Source organism: Oreochromis aureus, linkage group 10 (genome assembly GCF_013358895.1).
Source record: "Oreochromis aureus strain Israel breed Guangdong linkage group 10, ZZ_aureus, whole genome shotgun sequence".
Taxonomy (NCBI): domain Eukaryota; kingdom Metazoa; phylum Chordata; class Actinopteri; order Cichliformes; family Cichlidae; genus Oreochromis; species Oreochromis aureus.
In genome coordinates this window covers 20632926-20649652 of record NC_052951.1, presented here as the reverse complement: position 1 = coordinate 20649652, position 16727 = coordinate 20632926, and the positions used below count along the sequence as shown (strand labels likewise).

At 39.4% G+C, this 16727-nt stretch overlaps 1 protein-coding gene across 1 annotated transcript in view; it reads right to left on the bottom strand.

Moving 5' to 3' along the window:
• The window catches only part of LOC116319712 (actin-binding LIM protein 3-like), a 57694-nt gene that overhangs the window by 38277 nt on the left and 2690 nt on the right, over positions 1-16727 (bottom strand). The window contains exon 2 of the mRNA XM_039617893.1: positions 13090-13257. Within this exon, the coding sequence (XP_039473827.1) occupies positions 13090-13257 (168 nt within the window). The remainder of the gene's footprint in view (positions 1-13089; positions 13258-16727) is intronic.

Sequence of the window (16727 nt, the reverse complement as noted above, 5' to 3'; positions counted from 1 at the left end):
AACACCTTAAAAGTTAGATTTATATGGTATTGCTGTTCAATATACATTTTATTACAATAATACCCGTAATCATTTGTGGACTGCTGACCATAAAAAAGAGTGGAATAATAGTAAACACTACAGAGAACTATGAGAAGTTTATTCAATCCTCATTCATTCAGTGCTTTAGAAATAAATGACAATATTTTAAATGAAGTGTTTGACAAATAGGATCCTAAATTAAAGACAAATGTCAGCCACCTCTCTTGTGTAGGCTGGCACCAGCAGCTGTGATTGTAAACAGCTGCAGCCTTTTTGCAGGAACCTGCATGGTTTTTCTACCTGTGAGACAAACCCTTTAATAAACTCATACCATCTCTGTGTGAAATGGTATGATACATGGACCTCCAACACACTGACTGCTGCATTTAAACTGATGACTTTTACAGTAATTATTTAGTTAGCCTGAAGATTTGGAAGTAAACTTTTGTAGTGTAGGAAAAAAAGATAACAATACTGTATTAAGCGTTCTTTGGGTGGGGGCGGGGGGTTCTTTTCTCCTCTGGCAAAGCTGCTGCTGTACAACTTTGAAATGCCAGCCTGACCTTTATCAGTCGGGCTGAGACTAAAGCAGTTCACAGAGGAAGAGTTACAGTTACTGAAACACTCATTCATGCACTCATTGTACTCACATACTGCATGTCAAAACAAAAGGCCATTTTTACGTGACATACAAGGTAAATATTGTCAAGCCCAGCAAGTCAACCTGTCATGGTTTTGAGTTTTTGGGATGTTTTGTGATTTTTCTCATTTTTGATTATTTTTGTATTATAGTTCTGCGCTTCTGTAGGTCTTTAGGTTCATTCTAGGTTAAAATGAGTTTTGTGTTTTATGTTCTATATTCCTTGCTTCTGAGTTTTATTATGTATATTTCTGGTTCGAGGTTTCTTTTTTGGTTATGTTGGTTTCCTTTTGTTTCCAGTCTGTGTTCCTCATTAGGTTATGTAATCTTTAGTTATCATCTTTTATGTTCCCTTTCTGTTTCCCCAGTCAGTCATGTCACCATGTTTGTTTATCTCCTGTCACTGTGTCAAGTTCGCGTCTTAGTCCTGGCATTAGTGTTTATTACTTCGTTTTTTATTTTGATGGTCCCTCGTCTCCTGTGTGTTGTGTTTGGTTTTGGCACCCCTTGTCTCATTAGTGTGATTGTGTTCAGCTGTGTTCCCTGGTGTTTCCCATTTCCCTCATTACCTGGTGCGCCTATATTGTCTGAGTCTCCCTTTGCTCTCTTTTACATCATCCATCATAGTTGTGTCTTCTGCAGCACGTTTTCCCAGTTAAGTTGAAAGTTTGATTTTCCTTCGTTTATTTCTCATGTTTTTTTGTACTTTGTTTTAGTTAATAAAGCCACATTTTAGTTTTTTCCTTTGTGTTTCCCAGTCCTGCATTTGGGTCCAATTCTGCCAGCCACACAGCCAGCCTTGACACAACCTTCAGTTTGCTATCATTCACTGGGATTCAAAAGACATATACTGTATATAATGTTGATGTTATTGAGGATTTACCAGAGCTGATCCAAACAAACGTAGACGCATATAGATACCCTTCCCTGTCCCCCCCAGCAGACTCAAATACACACTTGAGGATCCTAGCAGAGTCCGTCCCATCATTTCTCACCATGCTGATAACGTTCACACATTCATCACTGTCTCAATGGAAAGCTATTAAGATATAGAGGAAACAGGGAAGAGTGGGAGCTGTTAAGACTTGGCCTCTCCAGAGGCCTCTCTGTTATTTTTGGATTTCAAATCGTAGGCCAGTATCCAAAAGCTGTTCTCGCTGACAAAAATCAATGCAAGAATTTTATACAGGCTGATATCCTTTCATATTTATTTTTCAAATAAGCAAGATCACCAGAGAGCATTCAACAAATATTTATATCATTTTAATTTTCACTGGTGAATTTAAACCTATTTAAACCTTTTTATTAATTTTATCTTACTAGGGATGGCAAAGCCAGTCAGTTTGTAGGTCTAATCCCACTGCTGGTCCAGACTGAAATATCATTTCAATAATATCCACAACAGACCTACTGGCATTTTTATTTCACTATTGACGGTTGCTGGACACACACAGCTGCAGCTCTCCCACTGCCAGCTCAACATAACAACAACAACAACCTTAACTCAAAATCCAGACTTTTAAGCCGGCGGAGCGTGATTGTAGACGCCGCGCAGGTGCATCCATTGCACCTGCCGCAGCATCGCAAACCACGCCCCGCCACAATCTCATTAAGTATTCTACAGACATTTATAGTCCAACTACTTTAACCTGGCATTTAACCAATTCTCCTTTGATGAAACTATGATACTCGCATTCAGCCACTGCTTTGGTTTATGACTAAAACACAAACTTGACGTTATAGTGTCAGCTTTGTGTTCAATGCCAACTAGCAATTATTAGCTTATTAACAAACTAAACTAAGATAGTAGATACACTTATCCAGTTTAATATTTGCATGTTATACACATATCAACTGCTAGCATATCTTTACACACTGCTTTGCTGTTTTTTTTGTGAAACTGATATACACCCATTTCAGGTCTAAGATGTAAAGCATACCATTAGCCATTTCTGGGTCCAAATTCTTCTTTGGTTTCTAAACTCAAACAAACGCTGTGCTATCACTGACAATTAAAAATGATCCAAATTCTTTCCTCTCCTATAAAATGATCGGTGTGGCTGCTCTCACAAGTGTTACAATAAAGTATGACTTCATGAAATCCATGAAAAAGAGGACTTACGAAGTTTAACAGACTTGAAAGTTGGAACGAAGTTAGCTTGCTAGTTTCCATCCAAAGACAATATATCATATTCTGGCTGAGGGATTTCTAAAAAACTAAAATGTGCAGCTCTGCTATCATTTTGGACATAAAGGAAAACAGGAAGCTAAACAGCAGCGATGTTTGTAAGGTTACTGAAGTTAGGCTAGCAGGCATATAATGGTAGCTATCTACAAAGCTGTGTTTAGGATAATAGAAACACATTAGCACAGCAAAGACGGAGGATTAGCAATAACTTTTTCCCCTCAATAAGACTTTACGAGAGAGCCCCCAGTTAGCAGAGACAAACATCATCATATGGCAGTAAGAAGATGCTGAAAACAGACTAAACGTCAGACTAGAGAACACCTGTGATGATCCATCCACAGCTCAAAGTCAATCAGTAATTTGCTGCTGCGTGGTTTGGATGACTCGCTATGACTGAGCCTAGGCTTCATGTACCCATTCAAATCTTAATTAGCTTTAAATAATTGTTTTCTGAAGCGTTCAAATATTTTGTGTCTGGTAAACCATGAGCCCTTGGGCTACAGTTACATTGTAAAGTTTTAAAAACTGGGCTAAAAGACCTGCTGCACATAGTGCTGCACATTTTATTAGCACACTAGTGCTAATAAAAAGCCAGAGAGCCTAATATTGACCACTGATTATTTTTAGGGGCTTGTTTATATCACATAAAACAAGATACAAAGCATTAAAACACGTTAAAAAGACAACGGCTTTAATGAACACAGTAGGACCCAAGACCTGGAAGGAGGGTTGATACATCAAGTAGCTCACCATATCTTATAAAACCTTTTTTTTCTTTGCAGTCATTTCTTTAAAATTTACGCAGATACTGCCACAAAAGGCCCGTCCCTATAATGTAGTCTTTTGAAATACAAGGGCATGACTGACCACAAATAATTCCATTGAACTAAAAATTTCATTTGACACATTTACAGTGTAATTATAATAGAAGACGAAAATGTCACAGCAGTGAACTCCCAGAATATAAATGAGCATGTGCCGGCCTGCTACTATCCATTATTCTCCCTCTGTCACATGACATTTTACTCTTTCATGGACAGTCGGAGCAAATCTTCCCACTGCTACTTGAACTTGCTGACTGAGGCTTAATGTTCATATAGGTCAGAGACTTGTCAGGCACTTCCATCCATACCCTGTCAAACAAGACCTTAGGACAATGTGACCTTACCCCTGACACTCCGTGACCCTCACCTGCTGTCCCAAACTGAAGGAGGAGACTGCTCTGTGTGCTGAATCAGCATTAACCAGTTCCTCCAGGAGCTAAATAAAACCTGGCATATCAGAGATGTAAGAGTCCTATATGCAGTGACATAGTGTGCACAGTGGAAAATGACTGAGACTGCTTAGTGGTTAACACTCTTAAGATCACTATTATGATTAGTGATGAATAATTGGCATTATAGATTTAAGTGAACATTGGATTATACACTGGATCCACTAACAGAGACACTAACACATTTCGACTGCCTACAACCATCTGGAGGATCATCAAGTCATAGTGGCACTTTGTCATACTGTTCAGTGTATATACACGTATGCACTCACAAACACGTAGTTATCAAGGCCATTCATGCAGCCACAATTTGAGCGCTTTCACCTCAACGCCATCTTGGTGTTTTGAAACTTTTGTTGTATCTCTTGTTTGAACAGAGAAAAATAGCGCTGCTGAAGGTTTATAGGCTAGCGAGCTGTAAACACATTCGGTAAGACCTGAAGGAAGTCATTGACACCAATAATTAAGAAAGTGTGTACTGAGGTCACAGAGTAACGAAGTAACGAAGCTTTCCCATAAGTTTGGAACAACCAGGACACTACACACCAAGTTTAAGGCACTTCTTCATTAGCTTCGCTTTTTCAGGAAGCTACATTCACCTTTACACAGAGTCTAGGTTTTTACCAACCTCCAGTGAAATAGCTGTTTGGAATAACATGAAATTAAGACATTTGTGACACAGCATGCAAAAGTTGATAATTTAAATTTTTTCCTTCTTACGTTAACTTTTATGTTTCCCTAACATTTACATTAACAGGCAAAAAGCAGACTTCATTTAGCTGTTTATTTTCTCTGATTTGAAAACTGCAAACTGTGTCTGTCCTTTGGATTATTCCAGTTAGTAATGTAGCAAATAGATAAATACTCAGTTGTAGTGGATTCTATTCTATGTAGTGCATATGCGATTAAATTGTTCACCCCATGTTGTGTGTGGCTCAATAACTTTCAGTCTAGTTTTGGATCGATATATGCAGTCAGTGAAGTCAAGATAACAAATTGGGTAATGTTGAAAAAAGTTGCTTTTTAAACACAATAATATCATGTTTGTATAAACGTAATGAAATCATCAAGGATCTGTATGAAATCCAACAATTTGTTTTTTGAAATGACTGCCTCACATTTGTCTTTTATTCCTTTAATCAAACAGGAAATCAAGTACACTAATAACAAGAAGCTCAAATGGGGACCGATGAATATATTTCACATTAACTAACTACTTTGGTTTCTTAATAAAAGCAAGTGAAGTGAGAGGGTTTTGAATAAATTCTGTTTAATTAGCTCATTCATTTGCAGTTCAATCCATGTGTAGAGAGCAGTTTTCACACCACTCTTAACTAGTTTGCACTGGTTTCTCTCTTGACATAAATTTCTTCCCACAATAGAAATCTAATTTCTCTAACAAAGTCTCACTAATAACTCTAATTTGTGATTTGCAAAGCAATGAAATTAAGGCACTATTGAGGTTATAAAATTGTCCTGTAATCACAAGGCCTGCAGAACAGTCTATAAATATCAAGAAGTAATCTATTTATCTTCATCACAACTCCTAAGACCCAGAATATGATTTTCCATGAGTCCACTCTGATATGTACATATGAAAAGTTGAGAAAAATTTGGAGGTTGGAGGAGGGTTGAAAGAAAATAAGTCATCTGAACCTTTAAGCCGGAGAGCTCAACATTCAGGCTAAACATATTTCAATTTTTTTATTATTAATATATATCTTTATTGAATATGAAGGTTGTGTTGATTGAACTCAATTGTACTGCCAACTAAAACATTTGTGTGCAACCGATTCCACTAAAAAGTTGCAACATGGCCTTTTTTTAAATGTGAGGCAGCTTGCCACATCTTTCAAAACTTGTTTTCCTGATTGCCGTGGTCACACCTACCTGCTTTGTGCCCATAAACATGAAAAAATGAATTTTTTATGATTATTTCACAAACTGCCGTGAGCGTGGGCTATTCAAGAAAACAATAAAAACTATTCCCAAGGCACAGATAAATACATTAAATATCAACCATTAAATAAATTTGCTTCGTAAACTGTATTCCCTTTTTTCACGCCCTGTTTCATCGATTTAATTGTTCCCCAGCCTTCTATTTATTCTCCCTTTAAGGGACAGGTTCAGCTGCACTTTTTCAGAGGCACTCAAGTATCCAAGTACTTTTTCTTTTTACAACTGTTAATAGTGATTTAAAGCCTATTAGACTGAAGTGCTTCAGGTGTGAATGCATTTATCCACAAACACGCGATATTGGCAGAAAGACTGCGAGTAATGATTTCTTTATTTGATGCCTGAAGCAAAGCATTGAGTGAATGAAAGAAAGATTCAAAGAAGAAAAAAGAAGAAGATTTAATAATAATAGATATAATGAAGATGCAAAACAAAAGGAACTCCTGGAGGTTTGGTGTTGACTGTCTCATCTTTGTGATTTGGCTTTCAGTTACACGTAAAAACACAGAATACAAGCATGTATGGAAACACACAAGGACATCAGCAAATGTTCATACAAAACCACAAAAAAGTGCTGCAAAGCAGAGCTGATACAGCGATTAATGCTTTACAGTTTGCCCTTGAAGTCTGTTCTGAAGAAAGAGCCAGGCCATCCATGACTGTGTATGGCTGAGCATACACTAATGGTGATAAAATACACAGACTCTTGCTCCTGGTATGTTTCACTTGTGAAACACAAACTTGTTTTATCTTAAAGTGGGTCAGCCTTGGCAGCAAGCTTCACTAGAATCATAGGAGTCTGTTTTAAAATTCATTTGAGAAGGCAAAGCACCTGCAGCTGGATGATCTATCAAAATAAATTAGTGCGTGCCGATATTTCACCGCCTTTGAGGGAAGACATTACAAGCCTTGTCTTGTAGAATGTTTCAATACAAAGGAAAATTCCAAGCATTTTTCCTTTTTGCCAGTGTTTGAATAGATTTGCCAGAAAAGAGATGCTGGAAGGTTTTAGATGATGTAGATGGGGAAGTTTTCTTGTCTAAAAAAGCAGAGATGACGAGGAGAGAGGATTATTTCAGACACAAGGCTCAGACAAGACAGAGGAAGACGAAGAAGGGCAAGATGGGAGTCGAGGGAGAGATTAGAGGAAGCTGAATAGAGAAAGAGCATCATATGTGAGGAGAAAGGAAAGCAGACAGCAAAGTGAAGGGATGAGGACGTAGAGAAAGATGCGGGGGGACTCTAGGGAGGTATCAATGAGGCTATCGATCTGTCCATCCAGCACACATCTGCCATCCCGTCACTGTCTTCCCTCATCTATTTGCATCATCAACTTAAGATGGATTTCCTTTTCTGTAGCACGACTGAATTTGCATGAGTGTGTGATCGGGACAGAAGGATCAAAGAGAAACTGATGAGGGGGAAAGGGAAAAGCACGGGTCTAATCAGTCTGTGGTCTAACTGTACAAAGGCAGAATTATGTGCTACAGCATGGATTTTGGCAGTATTGTTTGACGCTGAGGTTTTGAATTGTCAACTTTTGTCAGTCAGATTTTAAACATTAAAAAATATATAAAGAGGTGTGTGCTGTATGAGAGATTTTCAGAGAAATCATTAGTGAGTATTCACATTGATGACAAGTATATTAGAATGTATACAAGACCATGTTTTTGGTACAACTTTTAGCTCTAAATGCTGCATGGGATGAATTTACTTCTGTGGTGAGCTTTATTTAAAAAAAAATTGGTTATATACTGGACAGAGTGTTACATACAACGCTCTGTCCAGTCCTCTAAAAAAGTACATCTTTACTGCTTCTATAGGAATTAAGAGGGTAAGTAGCAGAAGGTGCGGCTAATGAGATGCACTTCATTAACTGATCATAGCAAGTGCGAATGTCTCTATAACAGCAGATGTTTTGGCAGTTTGCTGTACTGTAGCATTCAGGTGTGTTAACACAGTGGCCTGGTGTTCCCAGGAGTGGAGTTTCCATCAAATTTATGCCAAGATCAGACCGTGCAATGGCTAGAAAAACTGAAAAAACCCAAGAGCTAAAGACTCTACAGGTCTCAGTTAGCATACCAAATGTTACATTTTATGACAGTACAATCAGAAAGAACTGAAAAATTATGTCTTTTTTGGAAGGGTTACCAGAAGAAAGCCTCTTCTCTCTCAAAAGCACATGGCAGCACAGCTTAGGTTTGCAAAGTTGCATCCAGTGGCCACTGGACAAATGAGACCAAAGTGGAGATGTTTGGCCATAATGCATAGAAAACAGTATATCAGCACAAACACCTCATACTAACTGTTAATCATGGCGGTGGATGAATAAGGATTTGGGCTTGTTTTACAGTACCTGGACACCTTGCAGTCACTGAGTCGACCATGTACCAAAGTATTCTAGAGTCAAATATGAGGACATCTCTCCAATAGCTTAAGCTTGGTCCAAACTGGGTCATACAAAATGAGAATGATCTCAAGCACAGTAGCAAATCTACAACAGAATGTCAGAAAAAGAAAATAAATAGGTGTTGCAATGGTAAATGATATCCTGTGGTGGGACTTTAAGAGAGCTGTACATAAATGAATGCCCGTAAGCCTCAATGAACTAAAATAACTTTGTAAAAAAAGTGGTCCAGAATTCCTCAACAACCACGTAAGAGACTGATAAAGTCCTAGAAAAAATATACCTTGATGTTATTGCTACCAAGTCACCAAATTACACAAAATTTACTTAATACTTGTTGAGACATTTTAAGAAAACAAACTGGTTAATATTTTCACGATTAAAAGTGTCAGAAAAACCGTGCACGGTCTTTTCACATCACAGACTTCTTATACTACCAGCCTGATATAGGTTTCTATTCTCTGACTCAATGAAAACTTATAATTAACTGTCATTAAATAGTTCCAGGTTTTCAATACGTTTAATTTATATGTCATTAAAAAGGCCCAAGATCTTAATTTCATTGCATACCACCATCACCACTAGTCACTTCACAACACATTAAAAAACAATTTGAGTCTCTCTAAAATAGAGTTTAGCCGCCTCATCCGTCTCACTCTGTCTTTGTTCCCTAAAAATACCTCGTTTCTTTCCTGAATAGTCACGTTAACAGGCAAGCTGTTTACCAAAGATGCATTGTAACTCACTGACATTCACATCTAAAAAACAAAGAATGTGGGACGAGAGAGCGACAGCATGGGAGAGCAGAAGCGAGAAGAAGATAACAAGCAGAAGAGTGGAAAAACCAGACATCTGTGTACTAAAAGCTGACGTTTTGATTCTTGTCCACTCCATCAGCTGACGTCTCCTCTGCTGATGAAGTACTAATGGACTGTGCCATTAGCTAAAAGTCATTAAGCTTACTCTGCAAGATCAATTGTCCATAATAATATGAACTTTAATATCAAACGGGACACTTCTGTCAATACATCTGGCTTATGTCCCGTCAGGAGGAGTGAGTGCTTCAATCCAGCAGATAATCAATTATTCATCCAAACAACCAAAAAGAGTCATTTCACCTCAGGCTATTTTAAGATCTGCATCTGTAAGTAATGGTGCGTGAGATAAAACATGGCGTTCCATAAAAGAAAAGAAAAAAAAAAATAGAAAATCCTCTTCTTCTGTGCTTTGTGACTGAGTGCACTGATGCGATGCTTCTGTCAGATCAAACAGAGAAAACTGTTGTCTTGCAGTATGCTTTGGGACTGTGTAGGTCCCGGCCCGTGAAAGGAGGTTAGCTGGTTGGAGTCTGACTAGGGGCTGAAAACCTGCTGACTGCACTGCTAAGCTAGCTGCTGACTGCAAAACTGTGTTAGTGCCTTCTGTCCCACCTGCTCGCTGTTGGAGCTCAACCATGCAGAGACATCAAGTGACGTATATAGTTCCGGGTTTGCACGCACAACTACATGCACAAATGCACACTGTCATGCATAAACATGTTTTAAAAAAAACCATATAGCTGTGTTACTAAAAACAGGGCCTCACACTAAATCTAAATGATTAAATCTTTCCTCTGCTTCTTTACACCTGCATCCACTGCTTACAGCTTGGATTTATTTTTGGAGATTTGCTCACTTTATACAATTTTTTGCCTATGTGTTACAACCTTACTGCTAACCTTAGTTGCAAGAGGGTCATAGTTTTTCTTTTGGAGAACAGCAATATTCATTCCCATGCTACCTGTTTCACCCAGACTGTGGTCTTTGCGCTATGCGAAACTAATAGGCGAAGCTAAGCTTTATCTCTGCAAGCAAGCGTGTAGGGCGTATTTTCCAAAAAAGCCGCTTCCTTAACATCAAGCTTTTAATTTAATTTTCCGCTAGAGTAAATTAGAAATCCTTTATTTATTTTACTTTATGCATGGCATTGATGCAGCGCTGCAGCTCATTTTCAGTGTCAAATAAGCCACTTATAGCTCCTGTTTCTTTAAGACTTGCATCCCTGAAAGCCTCTTTTTTTCTCATTGGCTGCCCCTCGCCTGCTTTTATGTACAGAACCCAGAGCTTATAAGCTATAAGGAAAACTGTGGCTCATCACAACCATAGAAAAAACAGCTGGATTCCAAGATTTCAGAGCAGTCTCAGGCATATGCATTTGGTTCACACGAGCTAGTCTTTAAAAAATGGTAGGAGACTCTGAAAGATGTCAATAATTTAAAAAGCAAAAGGCAAAGGTCTGCAAATAATGTAAAGAAGTTAAATTCTGACAGTTGGATAGGCGAGGGTGAGAGGGTTTGGGCATGTGCAGAAGAGGACGCTAGGAACAGGGTGAGATAGAGGCAGGTGACCCCTGAAAGGGAGCAGCTGAAAGAAGAAGAAATTTTGACTTTGAGTTTTAACGGGTGTTTAAGAACCAAAGAGACCAAATGTTGTGGTTTTCAAACAACAGTGTCCCCCATTCCTGCTTGAGATTGAACTGTGTGTTGGCAACAAGCCATATGGTCCCAGTTTTCCACTACAGGGAGTGCAGAATTATTAGGCAAATGAGTATTTTGTCCACATCATCCTCTTCATGCATGTTGTCTCACACTGTATAGGCTCGAAAGCCTCCCAATTAAATCAGGTGATGTGCATCTCTGTAATGAGACTTGTGGTCTAATGACATCATGTGATATCAGGTGTGCATAATTATTAGGCAACTTCCTTTCCTTTGGCAAAATGGGTCAAAAGAAGACTGACAGGCTCAGAAAAGTCAAAAATGTGAGATATCTGCAGAGGGATGCAGCAGTCTTAAAATTGCAAAGCTTCTGAGTGCGTTTCATTCAAAATAGTCAACAGGGTCGCAGCCCAAAACCAGTGCTAACTCCCATGAACTGAGAAAAGTCAAGCGTGCAGCTGCCAAGATGCCACTTGTTTTGGCCATATTTCAGAGCTGCAACATCACTGAGTGCCCAAAAGCACAAGGTGTGCAATACTCAGAGACATGGCAAGGTAAGAAAGGCTGAAAGACGACCACCACTGAACAAGACACACAAGCTGAAACGTCAAGACTCCAAGAAATATCTCAAGACTATTTTTCTAAGGTTTTATGGACTGATGAAATGAGAGTGAGTCTTGATGGGCCAGATGGATGGGCCCGTGGCTGGATTGGTAAGGGCAGAGCTCCCCACTCAGACGCCAGCAAGGTGGAGGTGAACTGGTTTGGGCTCATCAAAGATGAGCTGGGCTCAGGATGGAGTCAAGCTCAACTCCCAGTCCTACTGCCAGTTTCTGGAAGACACCTTCTTCAAGCAGTGGTACAGGAAGAAGTTATCCTTCAAGAAAAACATGATTTTCATGCAGGACAATGCTCCATCACACACGTCCCATACTCCACAGCGTGGCTGGCAAGAAAGGGTATAAAAGAAGAAAACTGACATGGCCTCCTTGTTCACCTGATCTGAACCCCATTGAGAACCTGTGGTCCATCATCAAATGTGAGATTTACAAGGAGGACAGTACACCTCTCTGAACAGTGTCTGGGAGGCTGTGGTTGCTGCTGCAATGGTGAACAGATCAAAACACTGACAGAATCCATGGATGGCAGGCTTTTTGAGTGTCCTTGCAAACCTATTGTATTTTCGCTGATTTGTTTTTTTTTTGTTTTTGAATGTCAGAAATGTATATTTGTGAATGTGGAGATGTTATATTGGTTTCAAAAATAAATAATTGAAATGGGTATATATTTGTTTTTGTTAAGTTGCCTAATAATTATGCACAGTTAGTCACCTGCACACACTTCCCCTAAAATAGCTAAAACTAAAACTACTTCCAAAAACATTCAGCTTTGATATTAATGAGTTTTTGGGTTCATTGAGAACATGGTTGTTGTTCAATAATAAAATTGTACAACTGTACACAGTTGTACATATTTCAACCTCATTTTCTGACCAATTAACCAAGTTTTTCATGAGTATCCAGAATTGGAACAACATGAAAAAAGGAGGAAAGTTATTTAACAGACCTTGAACAATTATGCATAGCGGTTTTCTTTACATGTGCATCTGGGTGATTTAAAATATGATATTATGCATGTTATGTGGCCGGAAAATCTGGACAAAAGTACAATGCCTCATATGTTTAAATGACCAACGATCTTTCCGCTGTGCTAAATGATGATATTGCCTACATCAACATCATTTTTGTCGCTGGTGACAGAACTGTTTTCCAAATTGGTGTCTCTAATTTTTTCTGGCTGTTCCTGGTCAAGTTGTAGTTCAGCCTCCATTTAAGTGAGCAAGAAGAAGCTAGCAATTATTCAATTGCCTTGGTTCCTTCTTGTCTGGGTAATTATTTAATATTTAACTATATAAATTGATGCGGATGAAATGCATTAGACCAAGACTGAAAAACAAATGAATTTAAACCCTTGTATGTAAGGGTAAGAGTGGAGTACGGAAGCAGATATAACTGTGGTGCACACTTAATGAGTTTTTTATGTTTGTGTAATGTAAAAAACAAATAAATAAATAAATACATACATAAAGCATGTTTGTGTGTTGGTTTATTAGTTTTTTTTTCTTTTACCTTTGCAAGTGAAGCAGTTAACGTGAAAGTGTGTGTTCTTCACACGCACCACCTCCCCACGACAAACTTCCCCACAGCGCTCACACACGATGGGTGAATTTCCACGGCTGGAGACGGGAGAGCTGCTGCTGCTGTTTCCTCCATAGAGGCTCGACTGGTACTGAACTGCTGGCAGAGGAAAGAAGAGAGGATAAAAAACCTTGTTACTTGTTATCTTTTTGAGCCAGTTGCTCCACAGCCTCAAAATGACAAGGTTTTAAATGCCTTTTTCAGCCAAGCATCTTGTTACAGGGATGGCAAAACAATGAATCTTAATGAATTTGAAAACAGTTTCTCAATTTTGCCTCATGAGTTAAGATGAAAGCAATCAGTTCTACAAGGAAAAAATTACTTTCCAACATCAACCGCTCAAAAAAAAAGTCAGTGTGGCCTTCAGATGACACTCTTGTTAAATGGTGCACAAACACTATGGCAACCAATCCTGTTGGATCAGTAAGTCAGAAAACATGAATAAAAACATTTACAGTGATAGAACAGACACACCAGCGTACACACTTGATTGAATGTTCACAAAACATGAAGAGATTGACTTTGTACAAAATATCTCAGAAGCCTGTTAGTCTGCAAGGGAGATCAGCCTGACTTACAACCATTTATTGCAAGGCACATAGACTACATCTATCAGTACGGCTGTCTTCCTCTGTCTGTGCACCATTACTATGTCCATGACCATTGGTTAGCCATCACCAGTTTTCCTGTCTGTATCTGGAAGTCCCACAGCATCTTAGCTCGGTTATTCTCAATTATCCTGGAGGGGGGTCTCCCATTTTGACCTCGGGATTTCCGGGCCATACTCAGCACAGATGTTCCTGTATACTATGCCGGCCACTTGGTTATGGCGTTCCATGTATGCCCTGCCTGCTAGCATCTTGCACCCTGCTGGTATGTGCTGGATTGTCTCGTGGGCACCTTTGCACACCCTGCACCTGGGGTCTTGTCTGGTGTAGTAGACCCCAGTCTCTATGGATCTTGTGCTCAGAGCTTGTTCCTATGCTGCCATGATTAGTGCCTCTGTGCTGTCTTTCAATCCAGCTACTGGTAGGATTTCCCAATATCAGCCACTTATTCTATCTAAAGGTGGTCCATGCCATGCAGGGGCCTGTCCTTCCATGATGGTTCCTCTTCTTGCTCCTCTTCTTTCTCAGATTTCTGCTGCCTGTGGTATTGACGAAGCAAGTGATCAGTCGTGGTCATCTTCCTGATAATAGTGGTTCTGACAATCACCAGTCCTCCACCTACTTCCTTCCACTTAGCATACAGTCTCAGGGTGCTGGACTTCCATGCATGGAAAGCAGCTTTCTTGCCTTGATATCAGTGGCTTCTATCTCCTCCTTTGATCAGCTGATTATCCCAACAGGATATCTAACGGTCAGCAGGGCGTAGGTGTTGATGGTTGTTCTTCCCATTCGACTGACTCCACAGGATTTGCCTTAGTCTCTGCAGGTATTTGGTGGTTGCAGCTTTTCTAGCAACCTCTTCATGTTTCCCATTTGCCTGTGGGATTCCAAGTTCTGTCCTCTATGTCTACAATGTTGCCTTCAGGTAGTGCAATCTCCCTCAGTCCTGACTACCTTCCCTCTCCTATATATTTACTTTTTCCATTTCTAATCCTGGATGGCAGCAAACCATTGCATTACATTTTCTGACTTAATCTTTTTGCATATGTCAATAAAGCTCTGAATGATGTCAAATCTCAACATACATGCAGAATAGCAAAGATACACACACTGCTGGAGAGAGAACAGTGCACTCTGGTGAGATTACACCTCTGTCATCCTTATGAAACTAGTCAAATCCATTTTAATGAAAAAGGCCTTTCTTTAACTTCTCCCGAACACACATGTCCATGTACCGCATCTGTGTGATGAAAGGACAGCACAGGAAAAGAGCAGTGGGATGATTAAATTTCACTGCCTGACTCATTAAATTTTGTTTTGCCATAAAAGTAAATTGCGCTCAACAGACCGTACAGCACTCTGAGCAACAATTCTACTGTATTCTGCTCAATTCAATTACATTACAGTTAATGCTGCTGCATCCCAGAGTATTATGCAATCACAGCGAACACCACGCTGGCAGGTTAAGCTGGTGACAGCAGGAGAGACACGGAAAGAGAGGGTTGTGAATCTAAAAATGTTTTCATGATAAAGAAAAGGTAAAACTGGGACAAAAATGTTTCCTAACAAATTGTATCATCAAGTACACACGTGTGTGTGTGTGTGTGTGTGTGTGTGTGTGTGTGTGTGTGTGTGTGTGTGTGTGTGTGTGTGTATCACAGAAGCTGGCATTGGTTTTGTAGCCAGATGGCAGCACAAGAACTGGAACAACAGACATAGAAAGATTTGAGCCACCTGTGTGTGGCTGAGAAATTAAATGTGTTACTGTGTGTGTGTGTGTGTGTGTGTGTGTGTGTGTGTGTTATATTTAGCAGGTTTAAGTGATCTAAATTTTGGAATTTGAACTCGTGCTGTGTGTTTGTACTGTATATGCAGTGTGTGTGTGTGTAGCATGGGTACTGCTTTCTTGATAAAGGAGGTAGGGAAAGTTCTGTCCACACAACCAGTAACTGCTCTGTATAACAGTTGCTTCTTCAAGCAATACATGATCAATACAATAATCAAAAATATCAGTTTTTTTATTGAAAAAGGGCGGTCTTCCTAACATATTACCCTAAATAAAACTTTCAGGAATTTGCAGATTTGTGGTGAAAAATAAGAGGCTCCCATTGGAGGAAAGGAAATGATGGAGCTAGTTAAATGAAATTAACATCACATGACATTATTACTATTTAATAATAATGATAATAATGACACTAACACCAGAGTGCAGTGAAAAAATACATTTTGTTTCCAGTTACAGATGAGAGAATCGCTGTGTCATTTATATATACAGTCAGAGCCACCTCATTAGGTACCCTGTGTACCCCTTGATGCAACCTGCTGTAGCTCAAACTGAGCATCAGAAAGAGGAAAAAGGGTGATTTAAGTGACACTGAATGAGGCATGGATGTTGTGCCTCAGAGTTTTTCACAAACTGCTGATCTACTGGCATTTTAAAGATAAAATATCCAGTGAGTGGCAGCTCTCTGGGAGAAAATGCCTTATTGATGTCAGAGGTCAGAGGAGAATTGCCACATTGCTTCAAGCTGATAGGAAGGCAACAGTAGATGAAATAACCTTTCATTACAGCTAAAGTATGCAGAGGATAGTCTTTAAATCCACAGCACCTCAAACCTTTTAGCTGATGGGCTACAGCAGCTGAAGACCACACCAGGTGCCGCTCCTGTAAGCTAAGAACAGGAAACTAAGGCTACAGTTCACACTAAAATTGACGATAATAAACCTGGAAAATGGTTTCCTGGTAATGAGCCCGATTTCTGCTGCAGGATTTGTGTGTGTCGCTTTTTCTTGGACCCTTTAGTACCACCTCAGCATCATTTAAATGCCACAGCCAACCTGAATATTGCTGCTGACCATGTGGATGTTTTTTGTGACCTCAGTGTGCTCTTCTTCAAAGCTCAAATCATCTCAAACTGGGTTCTGGAATGTCACAGTGAGTCTAAATGGCCTCCACAAGTC